General features: G+C 52.1%; 8 protein-coding genes across 8 annotated transcripts; 5 read left to right on the top strand and 3 right to left on the bottom strand.

Moving 5' to 3' along the window:
- Window positions 1-87: 87 nt before the first annotated feature.
- On the top strand, window positions 88-462 carry UREG_06115 (mitotic spindle checkpoint component mad2; the record flags this gene model as incomplete). The annotated part of the gene is made up of 1 exon (XM_002583102.1): window positions 88-462. The coding sequence occupies one exon, from the start codon at window positions 88-90 to the stop codon at window positions 460-462; it is 375 nt and encodes a 124-aa protein (XP_002583148.1).
- Window positions 463-1,231: 769 nt separating this feature from the next.
- UREG_06114 (DNA-directed RNA polymerase III largest subunit) lies at window positions 1,232-5,687 on the top strand (the record flags this gene model as incomplete). The annotated part of the gene is made up of 4 exons (XM_002583101.1): window positions 1,232-1,326; window positions 1,392-1,653; window positions 1,715-5,078; window positions 5,101-5,687. 4 exons carry the CDS (start codon window positions 1,232-1,234, stop codon window positions 5,685-5,687), a joined length of 4,308 nt encoding a protein of 1,435 aa, XP_002583147.1.
- Window positions 5,688-5,932: 245 nt separating this feature from the next.
- UREG_06113 (uncharacterized protein) lies at window positions 5,933-6,380 on the bottom strand (the record flags this gene model as incomplete). The annotated part of the gene is made up of 2 exons (XM_002583100.1): window positions 5,933-6,064; window positions 6,129-6,380. The coding sequence occupies 2 exons, from the start codon at window positions 6,378-6,380 to the stop codon at window positions 5,933-5,935; spliced, it is 384 nt and encodes a 127-aa protein (XP_002583146.1).
- A 1,363-nt stretch (window positions 6,381-7,743) lies between these two features.
- On the bottom strand, window positions 7,744-9,169 carry UREG_06112 (uncharacterized protein; the record flags this gene model as incomplete). Its single annotated transcript, XM_002583099.1, is given in 2 exon segments — window positions 7,744-9,140; window positions 9,160-9,169. 2 exon segments carry the CDS (start codon window positions 9,167-9,169, stop codon window positions 7,744-7,746), a joined length of 1,407 nt encoding a protein of 468 aa, XP_002583145.1.
- A 580-nt stretch (window positions 9,170-9,749) lies between these two features.
- Window positions 9,750-11,067, top strand: UREG_06111 (uncharacterized protein; the record flags this gene model as incomplete). Its single annotated transcript, XM_002583098.1, has 5 exons — window positions 9,750-9,822; window positions 9,879-10,178; window positions 10,241-10,630; window positions 10,702-10,991; window positions 11,041-11,067. The coding sequence occupies 5 exons, from the start codon at window positions 9,750-9,752 to the stop codon at window positions 11,065-11,067; spliced, it is 1,080 nt and encodes a 359-aa protein (XP_002583144.1).
- A 695-nt stretch (window positions 11,068-11,762) lies between these two features.
- On the bottom strand, window positions 11,763-14,191 carry UREG_06110 (uncharacterized protein; the record flags this gene model as incomplete). The annotated part of the gene is made up of 2 exons (XM_002583097.1): window positions 11,763-11,827; window positions 11,923-14,191. The coding sequence occupies 2 exons, from the start codon at window positions 14,189-14,191 to the stop codon at window positions 11,763-11,765; spliced, it is 2,334 nt and encodes a 777-aa protein (XP_002583143.1).
- Window positions 14,192-14,573: 382 nt separating this feature from the next.
- Window positions 14,574-16,047, top strand: UREG_06109 (ketol-acid reductoisomerase; the record flags this gene model as incomplete). Its single annotated transcript, XM_002583096.1, has 5 exons — window positions 14,574-14,784; window positions 14,863-14,894; window positions 14,957-15,235; window positions 15,290-15,957; window positions 16,020-16,047. 5 exons carry the CDS (start codon window positions 14,574-14,576, stop codon window positions 16,045-16,047), a joined length of 1,218 nt encoding a protein of 405 aa, XP_002583142.1.
- A 289-nt stretch (window positions 16,048-16,336) lies between these two features.
- Window positions 16,337-17,574, top strand: UREG_06108 (uncharacterized protein; the record flags this gene model as incomplete). Its single annotated transcript, XM_002583095.1, has 2 exons — window positions 16,337-16,613; window positions 16,742-17,574. The coding sequence occupies 2 exons, from the start codon at window positions 16,337-16,339 to the stop codon at window positions 17,572-17,574; spliced, it is 1,110 nt and encodes a 369-aa protein (XP_002583141.1).
- Window positions 17,575-17,638: the final 64 nt, after the last annotated feature.

The raw sequence follows: 17,638 nt of genomic DNA, 5'->3' as shown, positions 1-17,638 counted from the left end.
CCCCGAGACAGGTCCAAATTTTCAACAAGACTTCTCGGACGAAATCTTCCCAGACACAAGCAGATAACGAGAATGCTTCGCCAAAGTATGCCCATGCCCGGATTTACTGATGGTGTGCTTGCACAGTCACTTACTCCCATTAGGGATATGAGCCCAGAGCAGGTCGAGAAGACCGAGAAACAAATTCAGGAAGAAATCCAAGCCATCTTCCGCCAAATCACCGCGTCCGTAACATTCCTTCCGATGCTCGACGGCAATTGCACTTTCAATGTCCTTGTTTACGCCGACGCCGATTCTGAAGTTCCTCTGGAATGGGGAGACAGCGACGCCAAAGAGATTAAAAACGGGGAGAAGGTTCAGTTGAGAAGCTTCAGCACGAATAGCCATCGCGTGGATACGATGGTTAGCTACCGGTACGCATCAAATTGCCCTATTAACGTTATTGGCGAGCTCCTCGGCTAAAGTTCCTCCTCTTTTGCGTGCAGGCTTGCGGAATAGCTTTGGTAGCTTCGGCGTTAGGAAGGGTAAGGCTTTGGGAAGATCGGATTGATTGGCGTTTTGGATCAGGAACTACGGGATCAGTGCGCATTCTCATTTTGCGCGTCGTCATGTTTCGCGAACCGTAATAGCTAGCTTCTAATCGACGTTCTGCGTTTCGCTTTAAGTCGCACTCCAAATGAGTAGCTAGCCGCCCTGAGGCCCTTGCTTTGAGAGCACAAGAAGAGTCAAAAAGGCGTTTCTCTCTCGAGATATATTGTCCCGAGCGCGATATCACGTGACACCGTTATAGCTTGATTAGATAATCAGACCGCCCGCATTTTTCGAATTCTGGAGTCATCGAGCAGCTCGGCGACGGCGAGGTGGACGCAGACTGCAACCGGCTGTGCTTGCTTACTTCTTTCGTTGCTATTAATCACACATTTCATCCGTGTCTGCTGCGCCTGCTGCCCTTCCTCCGGACTGTATTTCTCGGTCCTTGTAGACTGAGAGGCGCATTGTCCTCGTCGCCAACCCCCGCCGTCAACCCAGTTCCAAAATCACCGGCCAACGCTGTGGGAGAATCGCGACATTGCGACACGCTTTCCGTGGACTGTATAGAACATTGCGACCCTGTTTCACTGCTCGGGATAGTCACCACCTGCAAGAATACAACGCTGTCCCGCCCATCCGCCCTCCAACCCGCTTTTGCTCACCCGCTTTTTGAGCATGGTACCCGCTTGATCTCGGCGGAATGCAGGCTGCGGAGGGTGCTCCGGTCGATCCGGGCAAGGCCCAGGTCGTCGACCGTGTGCCCAAAGTTATCAAGGAGATAAAATTCGGTGTCCTGTAGGTGCTCGCCTCTGCTCTCCTGCGCTTCCCTCAAGCTGACCGAAAAATCCACACTTTGCTAGAGCGAGCCAGGATATCGTCAGTCAAGCACACGTTGAAGTTTCCGATCGAAAGCTTTTCGACCTCGATAACGACCGTGCCGTTGCCCGGCATGGCCCGCTGGACGGGCGCATGGGTATATCGAGCAAATCCGGCACTTGCGAGACCTGCGGTGGCGCATTGCAAGAATGCAACGGTCATTTTGGTCACGTTCGACTTGTTTTGCCAGCGTTCCATGTGGGCTACTTTAAGCGAGTTATTAGTATACTTCAGGAAATTTGCAAGGTAGGCCAGCGTTCCCCTGAACCGATCATGGGTGTGGCTAAACTTGCTTGATGAATCGTAGGACTGCTCGCGAATCCTGCTACCTGAAAACGAGAGGCGCTCGTTTCTCAGAGACATGAGGCGCCCCGGCATCGATAATTTGCGGCGTATGCAAATCAACAAACGAATTAATGAGCGCTGCCGGAAAACTCGAACGTGTTACACATGCAACGCGGTTAACGGCGTCGTTAAAAAAGCCGGAACGAGTGCCCTGAAGATAACCCACGATAAATTTCGTGCTTTCAACGCCTCGACATCGGCCAAAAAAATCCCTCCTGCCAGCAAACTCGTTTTTGACCAGTCCTTCGAAGAAGCTAAACGATCAAACACAGATATCGAGAAACATTTTAAGAAGGTGCAAGATGACCTAAATCCTCTCCGGGTGTTGAAACTATTCCGCCGCATTTCCAATGAAGATTGTGAATTGCTTGGGTTAAACCCCAAGGAGGTACGGCCGGAAATGTTTCTCTGGCAGTTTATCCCTGCGCCTCCGGTGTCAATTCGTCCTTCGGTGGGCCAAGAAGGCGCCAGTACAGAAGACGACCTGACCGCCAAACTCGGCGATATAGTTCAGAGTAACATCAACCTCAAAAATGCGATAAACAAGGGCGCGCCCGTGCAAACTATTATCGAATGCTGGGACTACATGCAGCTCCAAATTGCAGTTTACATTAATAGCGACGTGCCTGGTTTGCAAAAGGCGGACTTTGGAAAACCTATCAGGGGCATCTGTCAACGGCTAAAAGGAAAACAAGGCAGATTCAGAGGGAATCTTTCAGGGAAGCGTGTTGACTTCTCCGGTAGGACAGTCATCTCTCCAGACCCTAATCTAAGGATTGATGAGGTTGCCGTGCCCCAGCTTGTCGCCATGAACATGACCTACCCGGAGAGGGTGACAAGATATAATAAAGAGAAATTGCGCGAAAGAATCAGGAATGGCACCAAGGTTTGGCCGGGTGCAAATTACTTGTCTAAAAGGGGCACAACCTTCAAGGTCTTTTTGAAATACGGGAACCTGAGACTTATGGCAGATCAATTAGAAGAAGGAGATGTCGTCGAACGGCACTTGGAGGACGGTGATATCGTGCTGTTTAACCGCCAGCCGTCGCTTCACAAGCTCAGTATCCTTTCTCATTTTGTCAAAGTTCGGCCACACAGAACATTTCGTCTGAATGAATGCGTTTGCAATCCCTATAATGCTGATTTCGACGGAGACGAGATGAATCTGCATGTCCCCCAAACCGAGGAAGCAAGAGCGGAAGCAATGGAGCTGATGGGAGTCAAAAACAATTTAGCGACTCCGAAGAACGGCGAACCCATTATCGCTGCTATCCAGGATTTCATCACGGCTGCGTACTTGTTGAGCAGCAAGGATAACTTCTACGACCGAAAAACCTTTCTGTTGTATTGCGGGTACATGTTAGAGCCCGGAACCAAGTTCGATCTTCCGCCGCCTGCAGTGTTAAAACCGCAAATGCTATGGACCGGGAAGCAGGTGTTCAATGTCATGATGCGCCCGAGCAAGGATTCCCCGGTTCTTCTCAACCTTGACGCCGCATGTCGGGAATTCTCCGCACCCAAAGGCACTCCAAGGGATCTAGACGCCGATGACGGCTGGCTCTGTATTCGGAACTCCGAAATCATGTGTGGTCTTATGGACAAGTCCACTATTGGGTCGGGTAAAAAGGACTCTGTGTTTTATGTCATGCTTCGTGATTTCGGGCCGCGGGTAGCAGCTGAAGCAATGAATCGACTTTCAAGGCTCTCTGCCAGGTGGCTTACGAACATGGGGTTTTCCATCGGTATCACGGATGTGTATCCAGGCGATGCGCTCTTACAAGCAAAACGCGAAATTGTTGAAGAAGCCTACGCACAGTGTGATGAAGTGATTCAACTGTTCAAAACTGGAAAACTGGAAAAAGCTGCCGGTAGTGACGAACAACAAACCATGGAGAATCAAATCTCTGGCATTCTCAATAAAGTACGTCAGCAGGCTGGTGAAAAATGTATTGCGGAACTGAGCAAATGGAACTCTCCGCTCATCATGGCCCAATCGGGGTCAAAGGGTTCTACTATCAACGTCGCTCAGATGATTGCCCTAGTCGGCCAGCAAATTATCGGGGGTCAACGTGTACAGAATGGTTTTCAGGACCGAACTCTGCCCCATTTCCCCAAACACACTCGTCAGCCACTCGCGAAGGGTTTCGTGCGAAACAGCTTCTTTTCGGGGCTGACGCCATCCGAACTCTTCTTCCACGCAATCTCCGGGCGTGAAGGTTTGATTGATACTGCTGTCAAGACCGCAGAAACAGGCTATATGTCCCGTCGATTGATGAAATCACTTGAAGATTTGTCTTGCCGGTACGATGATACCGTAAGAAACTCCTCGGCTAATATTGTTCAGTTTCAATACGGCGATGATAAGCTTGACCCGGTGGACATGGAGGGCAAAGCGAAGCCTGTACACTTCGACCGTACCTTCACGCACGCGGAAGCTACCACGTACAGCAAAGACGATCAGGGATTACCTTGCTCAGAGATTATGTCCCTCTGTCGCAAATTACTGAGCGCCGAACGTTCTAAACTAAATCGTTTTGACTTACTGGGCAACGGCCTTGACTACATGGACAGAAGTGACCATGGTATCGATCAACTTGAAAGTAACCGAGACTTCTTACAGTCCATTGAGGACTACGTCTGGAGCAAGACCAAACAACTTCAGCCCGTAACTGGAACCGACCTTGACACACCCGATGGGCAGATGGCAATTTCACACACCGCAAAACTATCTGCAAAAACACTAACCGCTTTCGTTACATCTTGTTTGACAAAATACAAAAAGGCCCAAGTCGAGCCAGGCCATGCGGTGGGTGCTGTTGGCGCCCAGTCTATCGGGGAACCCGGCACGCAAATGACTTTGAAAACTTTCCATTTCGCGGGTGTAGCCGGTATGAGTATAACTCAGGGTGTTCCGCGTATCAAGGAAATCATCAACGCATCAAAAGAAATCAGTACCCCCATCATAACCTGTGAACTAGTCAATAAAGAGGATTTGCGAGCCGCCCAGATTGTCAAAGGTCGTGTTGAGAAGACGTTTATCAAGGATATTATCTATTATATTGAAGAAGCCTGGACGGGCTCAGTGGCATATATCAACATCAAAATCGACTTCTCCGCCATTCAAGCTCTCCAACTCGAGCTCACCCTCCGTGACATCCTCAACGCGATCAAAACCCATAAACGTTTCAAATCCGATGACTTGAAGTTCCGCTCGTTCGGCTCCCATATCCACATTTTCGTCGATCAAACTGCTGCCAAAACTCTTTCAAAAACCGAACAAACAGCCACCGGTTCAGACCCTTATATTCGTCTGAAACATCTCAAGCGTATTTTTACCTACTATTCAAGTCTTGGGTTATCCACAATGTTCGCGGGCAGTTATCCGCACTGATGAAACCAACACCAAAAACACTTTGCTCGTCGAAGGCTATGGTTTACGCGCATGTATGACTACCGATGGAATCTGGGGAACTCGAACACGGACCAACAACATCATGGAAACCAAAGACGTTCTAGGTATTGAAGCTGCCCGTACGACTATAGTCGATGAGATCAGTGAAGTCATGAAGGACATGCGTATTGACCCGCGTCATATGCAATTACTCGCCGATGTAATGACATACAAGGGCGAAGTTCTGGGCATCACACGTTTTGGGCTTGCAAAAATGCGGGACTCAGTTTTGCAATTGGCAAGTTTCGAAAAGACGGCTGATCATCTATTCGATGCGGGTGGTGCCGGCAGAACAGATTTAGTGGAGGGTGTGTCAGAGTGTATCATTATGGGAAAAAGTGTGTCCTTGGGAACCGGTGCGATGGAGATAGTTCGGCCAATGAACTTTTATGAAGGTCAGATTGGGAAGAAGAAAACGAGCTTCGAGGATGCTTGGAGAGAAGTTTGCGAGTCGCCCATAAAGGGTAAAAAGAAAAGAGTATGAAACAAAGCCATATTGGATTTCCCAGGGCTGGGTCGGCTGTATATCAACGATGCAATGAGATATAAATGTGTTTAAATATTAGCCTCATTGGTCAGGCATCTATGTCCTGAGCCAAGGAGTGGGAAACATAACTGCTCAAAATTAAAAACAGTTCACAGCGCTGAACCTTCTCTCCTTGGGAAACGATTGCCAAAAAGGAATGCCACTGAGATTATGATCTCTTCCACACTTCTCTGTTCTCATGACTAAGAACAGGATCCAATGACCTCGTAAATTCCCAGTCTATTTCCTTCCGAATCTTCTGCGTACATGATCTTCCCATGGGCTCCCTCTGGGAACTCTCCGCTCAATTTCTTCCCACCATTCGCCACAATGGACTTCATCCAAGTGATTAGCATTCCGAAAGACAGATGAACGCGAATAATAAAGAGTGGGTCATACATTCATACACTCCTCCAAGTCCTCAACGATGTAGAAGAGCGTGATACCCGGCCTCACGCCCTTCAAGTTGTTCGAATTAGCACTGCCATCACCGTGATTACATCGTTGCATGGCTTCCTCGGAAACGAGGCTCAAACCGCCGCCCAGCTGGCTGAGTTTCTCTTCGGGGTATTTGAAAAATGCGACCGTCTCGTTGCAAGGGTTGCCCTTTTCGGCTGCCAACTGGGCCTCCGTTCTGGGTGGTACTGGCATGAAGGTCCATGAGAAGACTGTGGAGTAGAACCTTTTGGCTGAATTGGGAAAAAGTTAGTGGTGGGACTCATCAGTTGAAGTTGTTTAACGGGTACCTCGTTCAGGGTTGGTGACGGGAATATCAACCCAGCAGATAGTACCGTTGGCCGGGGGGGTCCAGGATGGTGCCATAGCTGGGATTGTCGTTGGGAGTGTTGTTTTCGAATGTGGAGGGAGTGTGCAGTCCTCAACAACGACAGTGTGCCTGATGGAAAAAGAGAACTCAAGTCCAGGTCAAGATGCGCTCTTATATACTTTTCCTGAACATCCCTTGACATCCAAAACGCTGGACATCCAGCCGGAGCTATTTCTTGGCTGCTATTGATGGGGAGAGCCCCCAATTTCGAAGCGAGTCTCGCTTCGGGCCAACAACCAGATTAACCATCCAGGATTTTCACTTCGGAGCCTGGTCAGGCACTGAAGGGAAGGGATTCCCGTATTCTAGGCAGCAACTCCAATCATCTTTTATTATCCTTCACCTCTGAATTGCTATTAGTCTCTTGTTGCTACGGGGCGGGTTTGCCCCACGCGTTATCCGCGAACTCATATAACCAAATACAGACTAGTCGATTTTAGCCTGCAACGCGTCAAGAACGCGCGATCATGTGGTTGGAGCCCAGTGGATGCATTTGGCGGCACGAAGTATACTGTGGGGTTTGGCTGCCTGGCGGTCTCGTATTTAAGGCCGATATGGAAATTTGAACCGAGATATTCACTCCCCACCGACGATGCAGAGTACTCTGTACTCCGTGGTGGGATCGTATCGAGCCCGTCTTGCCTGTCGCGTTCGTCTTGAGAATATTGGGGGGATGTCGTGCGGAGGGCGGAACTCCATTTCAACAATCAGGAAAGGTCGAGTTCTTATGATTCAACCAGATTTGGCCAAGAAACCAATCCATAAAATTGTACTTACAAGAATAACAAAGCTCCCACGTGGATGCCAGATGAACGGGAATGGGGGAAATATAGAAGAACATCAAGTCGAGTTTTATAATAAATGATGAGATCACCGGAAGGTATCAGGGTCTGTGTTGGCTCATAGAAGCAGCCAGGGGTATGAGAAATGGAATAATTGATAAAATCACGCGAGTGACCGGACATGGATGTCGAAACAAGTAGAGAACAAAAGAAAAGATTAAAATCAAGGGTCCCTGGGGTCCAAAAGCCATGCGCCGATGCCCAAATGACGCCATTACAAAGACCTCCGGGCCCACTAACGGATTTCATCAAACTCTCTCCATGGAACAATGCTGACGAGAGCTACTGCGGAGGGTCACATATACAAAGAAAAGGAGGGCAAAAGTTGTCGAATATTCTTAAGAGTCTATATGACCTCGTTATCGTCTGAGAACGGGCTATTCTGCCTTCCTTGACTAGCCGGATCACCCCTCCGGTCTAAAAGCCGGTTGGAGCTTTGACTGTTTCGCTGACGATGCGCGGAGGTACCTTTCGAGTCGATACTCCGGCGAGACGGGTTCGAAATTTCCTCGGGGATGGCAGACGAGGTTGCTGACGGCCTGACCGGTCTGTTAGTATCGGCAAAAGGCCCATGTTTTTCCGTGGGTGAGTCGTCGATAACCGTCACAGCCGTCGAATGTACGGAATCGCGAGCCTTTGATTTGCTCTGGTGCCCTTCGACTTTTTGCCGAGATGCGAGTTCGACTGGAAAGGAGGCCGTGTCTCCCTGAGGGGAGTTTACGTCGTCCTCATCGATGGGGGTGGTTGCAGAGTGAGTCTTTTCATCCTCAGCGGCCTTTTTGTATTTCGGCTTTGTGACGTTGATCGGTCGAGCAACTGCAGTTCGCGCTACGATCGAAGAGCCCACTGGTAATTTGTCCGACTGCTCTAACTTGGCAGCAACGGCGTTGGCTTTATTCATTTGCGTGACAGTGATGGCCGGAACCGCAGGTGTGAGAGTGGTAGGGGATGGGTTTGAGGAAAGGGTGGGAGTGGTGGAGCCGGATTTGACGCTAACCATGGCGGCTTTTGCGCGCAAAGCCTGTTGCGCAGGCACCGGGCTAACGACAGCGTTGCTTCGATAAATGGTGGTGGCTACGCTGCTGCGAGCAAGGCTGGGAGCAATGCTTCTGCGGGTCTCTTCGGAGGTGCTTGACCAAACCGAATCACGAATATCCCCGGGCATGAAGTAGTGCTGATCGTAGTTGGCCCGGGCGGCGGGGATGGGAGGGACAGGTGGGATCATCGAGGGAGAATCCGGCGGTGAGCGGTTTGTTACGCCGGGGATGTAGGCGATCTGAATGACATTTGAGGCCCTTGTGAGCACTGTGGAGGCAATGGAGCCGACCGCTGACAAGCGCCCTTGACGCTGGGAGGCGAAAGCCTCTTGTTTTTCGGCAAGCTCTGGGCTCCAGCTCTCGTCGTACTCGTCGACTCTGCGCTTTTTAATGCAGTATCCGACGGCCACGATGACGACTAAGATGGCGATGGCCCCAATGACACCGCCAGCGATGGCGCCGACGTTCGGGCCGGAGGGTTGAGCAGGCAAGCCTGTTTCTATGGCAGGGACACAGACATTCTCCATGCAGGTATCACAGGTGGCCGGCCGGCTTACACACTCCTGGCCAGAGGGGCAGTCTGGGCACGGGTCGGGGCGGTCGGGGCAGCCAACAATACAGCGACGGAATGGATGTCGCCATGAGGCGGCACGTGAGACTACAGACAAACAGAGCGAGCTGGTTAGCGATAGGATCTCGGTGAAGCCTGGCCGGCACAAGCCTACCCTCAGCCATGTTGGGCGTGTTTCGTGAATAGGAGAGCTTGGAGCAGTATATATCTCAGAGGAAGCGCGTCATGGCCGTGGAGGGAGCGGTGGACAGAGGATGCGATGCGAGGAAACGGGATCAACAGGCCATGATGGAGGGCGATGCAGATGCAGAAGCAGAAGATGAGGAAGAAACATCGGCCTGTCGTCTGTGGATGAGAAGAGAGAGAAACAGAAACAACAGCGAGAAGAAGAAGAGACGACGTTGAAAGAGAGTCGCTTGTTCCACCGTTACATCGTTACAGGGTTACCCGCCGGCGAGCCAGCGGCAGGGCCAATCAGCGCTCAGGGCAGGGCTCCCTCGGCGGGGCGGACCCCGGTCTGACCATACGGCTAGTACAGGTGACGGTATGCTTCATTTCCGGCGCCCAATTTGCCGCAGTCGCTGGTAATGTTTCGGTTTCATTGCGGTATGGCAGTGGTACGGGCGGTCAGCGTGACAATACATGTTTGCACGGTTTGCAGCTAGCTCATTTCAGCTGGACATCAGACAGAAGTGTTATCATTATTATTCTGGACATCAAGAACGGTTTGCTATCTCGGCCAGCATGGCTTCACTGCGCTCTCTGCTTCGTCGAAAGCCCCAAGCTACGCTGCGTAAAATCAGCACGACCTGTCGTGGTCTGTACATCCATCTATGGTCCCTGGTACCTTCAACTGACTCGCGATGGCTTGAGGGAAACCCATCAGTGAGGATGGAATATATCACTACACCAATGGCCGTTTTCTCGTAAACGAACACTACCAATGTCAGCGGCGCTATCTCAAGTTCAATCTTGCCGAACTCTGCAATGTTGCCTCTACGCTTGGCTCTCAGCAATCCCCCATCATTGCCGTTGATAAGTTAGAGGGCGGCTTCTGCAAAGCCCTGATTATGAAGAGAGAGGACGGGACAAAGCTTGTTGCAAAGTTACCTACCAAAATTGCAGGCCCGCCAGGCCTATTGACGGCCTCGGAGGTTGCCACGCTGAAATACGGTAGCCAACTGACAATGAAACGTTCACTGGATGTTGCTAACATCTCTTGGTAACTTTCCTAGTCAAACAACATACGTCGATACCTGTTCCTGTAGTGCTTTCTTGGGATTGTGATCCTTCCAACAAAGTCGGCAGTGAGTATATCATCATGGAAAAAGCTCCTGGGGTTCAGCTCTACGAAAGGTGGGCCGATATGACTGGTGAATCGAAGATTGCTCTGGTTAACAACCTGGTCCGTTTGGAGAGCCAGCTTGCGTCCATTCAGTTCCCCGAATTTGGAAGCCTATTCCTTCGGGACTTGGATGACACTACGATGAAAGGCCATAGCCTCCGGCCACTCCCTGCAACCATAGATCCTACTCACTCCTACTGTATCGGGCCGTCAGTGGATCGTTCGTGGTATATCAATGCACAGCAAGATGTCTCACAGCCTACTTTTAGGAAAGGTCCTTGTAAGTCGGCGATTGACTTGTTTTTTTCTCGCTTTCCCGCGTGGGCCTCTTGCGACTAACTGCAATGATAGGGTCTTCCCTGTCTGATTATGGCTGCAACCTTGCGAAAAGAGAAATCGCAAAGCTTTTCCGCCAGCGAAGGACGGACGATCGCCCATATCGCCGCCGTAGTTCTGAAGAAGAAGCTAATGACCTTCTCCCTGCTATGAAGCTCGTGGAACTGCTGGAGTCTCGTCACACCGAACTCAGTTCGCTCTCAAGACCTATCCTCTGGCATACAGATCTACATTTGGGTAACATATATGTTGCTGACAATGACCCTACCCAGATCGTATCTATCATCGACTGGCAATCAATAGGCGTAGGGCCAATGTTCCTTCAGGTAGAATGGCCGGAATTTCTAAAGCCAGATGAAGACTATATCTTCGGCGTCGTGAAACCTAGTTTGCCTAAAAATTTTGATGAACTAGACGAGGCGGCAAAACAACATGCAATAACTGTCAGAAATGAAGTCATCTTCATGAAAACCTATGAATTACGGAGCGCATTGTTCAACAATCGCTCTATTTTCCGGTCTTTGAATTTCCCATCTGTCTTTCGTGAGATTTTCATCAGATGTGGGGAAGTGGCAGATGAGGGATCTATAGGTCTTCGCGCCTGTATGGCTGAACTCTACCAAAACTGGGCTGAGCTCAACTTTACTGGGACGTGCCCTATATCTTTCACAGATGAAGAGCTTTTGAACATTGAACAAGAATTTCAACAATATCGGGATTGGCATGAAGTTCAGGAACTCGCAAGAAAGTATCTAGAAACGGATGCAGAGGGCTGGATATCTCCAGATCGTGATTTCGCGCAAGTCCAGGAAAATAACAAAGTTGTGTATGGGAAGTATATTGAGGAAATATCCAAGCATTTGCCCTTACAGGAGGCTCGAAAACGATGGCCGTTCTTAGAGAACCTTAGCTGATCGGTTAACGACGAAGCTGGATTCAAGCGGCGCCAACGGCACTTTATCAGGAAATGCCTTCTTGATACTACAGTCTTATACGGGGGTGGTATCCAATCCATAATCCATCAAGCAAAACAAGTCATTGACATTCATATATCATAAAGGCTGAAATACTTATAATCATTCGGTTATGCGCCCGTGTTCATTTCTTCCAGCACCCCTTTTACACATATTCGCCTCCCTACCTTGCGGTAATAAGACAATAAAGTCGGAAACCGTTCCAGGAACAACTTTCCCCTGGCATCTAGGGCAATGCACCGAAGCACTGGCCAGAACGCACAGTCATCAATGCCGAAGAAAGTGGGTGAGGATATGTACGTATTCTCCGGTGGAAGCAAAGATGCGAAGAAAGGGAGATATCGATTAAGCGGCTCCAAAGCGGCCAACGAATCTGAAGGAGGAGAAGGCGGTTGAGTCTTCACGGCCGTGCGCCAAGTACAAAGGAGGTTATTTGCTGCTGCAAGGCGATCTTCGAGCGTGGACTTGTTCAAGGGAATGGTCGGGTCAGGTGTATCCTGAGCACGTCGATGAGTGCCAACATGCTTTAGAATAGCCGTATCCCCAGATATGCAAGTTGAGCCGTCGGAGTCGAGGTATATGGGTATCCGATCCCCAGATGGAACGTGTAGGGTGTCACTGGCCAAGGGAGGGAGATCGGTTCTGGATTGCAGTACCTCGTAACGAACTCCATTTTCGACGAGGCATAGTAAAACCCGTAAATCAGAAACCTCATCACTGGAGAGTAAAACCTTGGCTGATGTGATCGTGACAAAGTTGACGACATCGAATCCTTCGCCGTACTGCGCATCCCAGTCAAATAGCGTTTGCCGATTCTCCAGCCCGAAGGCACGAACCAACCGCTCTATCTCTGCCAATTCGCCATGAATGATATGCCCGGCATCCGAGTGTGCTTTGGAACGAGCGCCTTGTCCCCAGATCGTATCAGATTCAGGATTTATAAAGGTTCCGATGTGGCGAAACGTCAAGGATATCCGTTCCCCGTTGAAAGCTAATTCCTCTGGGGACTTGGTCGATTCTGGGCGTTTATCTTGGCGAATCCCATGCAACCACTCCATATTGGTTCTTTCACCGAGGATGAAGAGAGAGTTATGCGGTAACGGAACTCGCTGCGACTGCCGGCCGGTGCCATTCGACTCGGGATCAGAAGTAGCAGAGGATTTGGTGCGAAGGGTCATGGCCCGCTGAGCGCCTAGGCTAACATTGCAGATGGATGATCCGCGCACGATGTCGAGGGTTTTATCCGAATGCTCCGAAATCCGGTCGTCACCGCTACGATAAAGCTGGATCAAGACGTGGTTCAGCGGATGGCCAAGCTGCTTCTCAACAGTTTCGCGAATGGTATCCACAGTGCTGCTGAAAGGCAGCAAGGGAGGTGACTCATCAGCCGGGTGTCGATAGATGGGAATCGACCCGTCGGGCTGGACAGTGCCTTGGACGGCCACCAGGCGGGGGACCTGGCCGGACATGTGGTACATTTTCTGCCAGCGCACCTCGTCACGAAGGGTGCGGAATGCGTCGTCCGGGAGAGCTAGATCGTAGATGATCTTCGAATCACCAGACCCAATGCTCTCACCGGGTCCCCGGGTTGAGGAGGCGGGATTTTTGGGGGTTTTCGGCCTAGCTAGCCTCGATGCACGCCCGCGACTGTGGCATACGGATTCGGGCACGGGGTTGGGATCGTCCTCGTCCGTGCGTAGACGACGTAGCGCTCGGGTTAACATGGGCGAAGGGGGTTCATCCACGCTGTCGGGGCCGTCGTCAAACTCGATGGGCCCCTGCTGCACGGGCTCCTTGGCCTCCGCAGGTAGCTTTTCGCTCGAGGGTTCGTCATCGGGTGTTAGCAAGTCTGCACTCTTGACGGTGTAGACGCCCAGGACTTGGGTCATGCGGCGCAGGGCATCTCGATGCCTAGAAAACCGGCGAAACCCTAGGCAGTCCTCAACGAGAGTGACTACGAAGCCATTGCGGACGGCGTCGAGGGCGGTGGCATAGACGGATATGTTGGATAGGGCGCCACAAATGTAGAGCTCGGTGATGAACTGGGTGCGGAAGGACAAAAGGACGCTGGGGGACTGGAAAGCGGAGTAGTCCGATTTCACCAGGACGGTATCGGCCTGGGCATCGATGGCGGAGACGACAGCGGGAGGAAACTGAGCGCCGGGGGTGTCTGGCCGGCAGCAGGGGTGCGGTGCTTGCACGGTGAGGAAGGCCTCGGGGTCGGTGGTGGACGCGGCGGGAGCGGCAGCGGAGGCGGGCGGGTTGACCAGGATGAGGTCGCCGCCGGCAGCCTGGCTGAAGGTGTCTCTGGGCCGCTGGAAGGTCGTCTGGACCCAGAAGACCTTGCCGGACGAGCGAAAGTGGGCGGCCAGGGCGGGGATGCGGTCGATCAGGGTGGGCGCATTGGGGGCGAGAAGGGCGCCGCCGGGCGAGACAAAGTCGTTTTGGAGATCGAGGACCAGGAGGGCGCGGCGGGTCGAGATCTGGGGGATGTGCTGGAAGAAGTCGGGCGGGAGCATGGATGCCTGCATCCTGAGAGAGCTCGCATCAGGCACGATGGGCTAGTTATCGACGACTCTGCCCGCCGTCCATCGAGAACATCGTACCGGATGGTTGCTCTGTACTTGTGACCACTCACGCTGCCGGTACCGTACGGTCACGGCCCCAGCCACGTGACTGCTTGGGGAAATCGGGGAAGGCGGGCTGGGGTTGGGGGAATGTGCTGAGTCACGTTGGGGAGTGCCGATGTCGGGCCCGCCGCTTTGAGAAGCGAGAAAGCCAAAAGCTGACTCAACGCTCGCTTGCTTCTTCTTTTATCTTCAAGCACAATCTCGCTCTTCTCTTCTCTTCTCTCTCTCTCTCTCTCTCTCTCTCTCTCTCTCTCCATCTGCACTATCATCTCCTCCTTTCACAATGGCCTCCAGACCAGCTGCCAGAGCGCTCCGCGCCTCCTTCTCCCGCAATGTCTCTTCCTCCGCCTCCAAGGCCTCCCGCCGCTCCTTCATCACTGTCTCCAATGCTCGCCCTGCCATTGCTGCCAGAGCCCCAATTGCTGCCCCCTTTGCCCAGCAAACCCGTGGTGTGAAGACAATTGACTTTGCTGGCACAAAGGAAACTGTCTATGGTGAGTCTTTCCCCCTTCCCCTTTGGTTCTTTGTTCTCATAGTGAGCTCCAATTGACTTTTTGTGTTCACCCTCTTAGAACGCGCGGATTGGCCAAGAGAGAAGCTCCTGGTGGGTGGCCACTCCAGCCTTAACGCATCCCTGCAACCCATGGTCGCTAATATCCTTGTCAGGACTACTTTAAAAATGATACCCTGGCTCTCATCGGCTACGGCTCCCAGGGCCATGGCCAAGGCCTCAATCTCCGCGACAACGGCCTGAATGTCATCGTAGGTGTGCGCAAGGACGGTGCTTCGTGGAAAGAAGCAATCCAGGATGGCTGGGTCCCCGGAAAGAACCTCTTCGACGTCACGGAAGCCATCCAGAAGGGCACCATTGTCATGAACCTCCTCAGTGATGCGGCCCAGAGCGAGACCTGGCCCACCATCAAACCCCTCTTGACCAAGGGAAAGGTATGGAAGACATCCCGTCTTGTATGGAAGATGGTCCATCTAACATCCACCCAGACCCTCTACTTCTCGCACGGCTTCTCTCCCGTCTTCAAAGACCTCACCAAGGTTGACGTTCCCAAAGATATTGATGTCATCCTCGTCGCTCCCAAGGGTTCCGGTCGCACCGTCCGTTCGCTCTTCAAGGAGGGCCGTGGCATCAACTCCTCCGTCGCGGTGTTCCAGGACGTCACCGGCAACGCCAAGGAAAAGGCCGTCGCCCTCGGTGTTGCCGTCGGCAGTGGCTATCTCTATGAAACCACTTTCCAAAAGGAAGTTTACTCCGACCTCTACGGCGAGCGTGGGTGCCTAATGGGTGGTATCCACGGCATGTTCCTCGCCCAGTATGAAGTGCTCCGCGAACGAGGCCACAGCCCCAGCGAGGCCTTCAACGAGACTGTCGAAGAGGCCACGCAGAGTCTGTATCCCTTGATCGGTGCCAATGGCATGGACTGGATGTACGCTGCCTGTTCCACCACCGCTCGCCGTGGCGCCATCGACTGGAGCAGCAAGTTCAAGGATACTCTCAAGCCTCTCTTCAACGATCTCTACGACAGTGTCAAAGACGGAAGCGAAACCAAGCGATCTCTCGAGTATAACTCGCAGCCTGATTACCGTGAAAAATACGAAAAGGAGATGCAAGAGATTCGAGACTTGGAGATCTGGAGGGCTGGAAAATCCGTCAGGTAAGTCTTCTCCCAGGCTCTCTACTCATCTCAGCGTGGGCTAATCCTTCTGTTTTCCACAGAGCGCTCCGTCCAGAGAATCAGAAATAGGAATTGTAACATCATCTTGATACCTTTGTGTTCTTAATATAGCTTCTTTTTCCTTTAGCATGTGACTATGAGATTAAAAGTTTTTAATATCAAGTTCATCCCGAGTATTCCCTGTCTACCGAAGGACCCTTGCTCCTCCATTCGCCGGACCCTTGCCCTCGGTGGTTTTCTCGTATTTTAGACCTGGGGCAGCAAGCCGAGGCCGTAATAAGCACTGCTCCCCGTCCCGGATCTTTCCTTGTAGTTCATAACTTCATCCTGAGACTCAGCATCACACTCGCTGGCCAACATGACCGACCGGGCCCATTGGCGGCCTCTCTCACGCACCAACATCCAAGCTGCCCATACTGTCATCCAACCGCATATCCACACCACCCCTGTCCTGACCTGCCGAACCCTCAACCGCCTCGCCTCTACCCCGCAGTCGCCCGGGTCCCTCCTCGGCACCCCATTTGAAGGACGAACGCCGGCGAAGCCCAAGATCAATTTATTTTTCAAATGCGAAAACTTCCAAAGAATCGGCGCGTTCAAGGCAAGGGGGGCTTTTCACGCCGTTCTGAGGCTGTGTGAGTGTCTGGGGACGGAGGAAGTGAGAAGACGTGGCGTGGTCACACACAGCTCTGGTAACTTAATAAAATTAAATCTACGAATATCTGTCCTCTGCAACGATCGATCACTGACAGACAACGCCTAGGCAACCATGCACAGGCTCTCGCCCTTGCCGCTGCTACCCTGAAGATCCCCGCGCGCATCGTCATGCCACGTATCTCCACCCCGTCGAAAATTGCAGGAACAGAAGCACACGGCGCGAATGTGATTTTCAGCGGGTCGACGAGCCAGGAGCGCGAGGAGGTAGTGAAGCATGTCATCAGTGAAACAGGCGCTATCCTGGTGCCGCCGTACGAGCATCCGGATATCATACTAGGACAGGGCACGGTCGGTCTGGAATTTGAGCAGCAGGTAAAACAAATGGTGCGGCAGGACCCGGGTCTGAGCGTGCGCTCCGATCCGGCTCGCAAAGATGGGGCTCTGGATGCCGTGATCACACCCTTGGGCGGCGGTGGGCTCAACTCCGGCGTCGCAACGTGGTTTTCTTCGGGGGACGGGCAGCCCTCAAACAAGACGCTCGTTTTTGGGGCAGAGCCGTCGTATGAGGGCGCGGACGATTGTTGCCGCTCCCTCGCAACCGGAACCCGCATCACAAGCGTGTCATCGCTGACTATTGCCGACGGCTTGCGAACACCAGTAGGTGCCATTCCCTGGTCCGTCATCTCGAACCCGGAGAAGGTCCGTGGCGTGTATGCAGTAACGGAAGAGCAGATCAAGGCCGCAATGAGATTGGTGCTGGAGAGAATGAAGGTGGTGATAGAGCCCAGTGCAGCCGTGGGACTGGCGGTTGTGTTGTTCAATGAGGACTTTAGGGCGCTGGCTGAGAAGGAGGCAGGCGAACAGGGGTGGGATATGGGCGTGGTATTCAGCGGAGGGAATACAAGCATCGAAGCAATGGGCCAACTGTTTTCCTGTTAGAGTGTGGGCTTCTCGGTAAAGGAAAAGTTGCATTTTTGCTCCGGCTAGTCTAGATAACTTCGGT

Source organism: Uncinocarpus reesii, genomic scaffold, assembly GCF_000003515.1.
Source record: "Uncinocarpus reesii 1704 scaffold_4 genomic scaffold, whole genome shotgun sequence".
NCBI classification, from domain to species: domain Eukaryota; kingdom Fungi; phylum Ascomycota; class Eurotiomycetes; order Onygenales; family Onygenaceae; genus Uncinocarpus; species Uncinocarpus reesii.
Note: the sequence above shows the minus strand (reverse complement) of the source record. Positions and strands in the feature narration are given on the sequence as shown.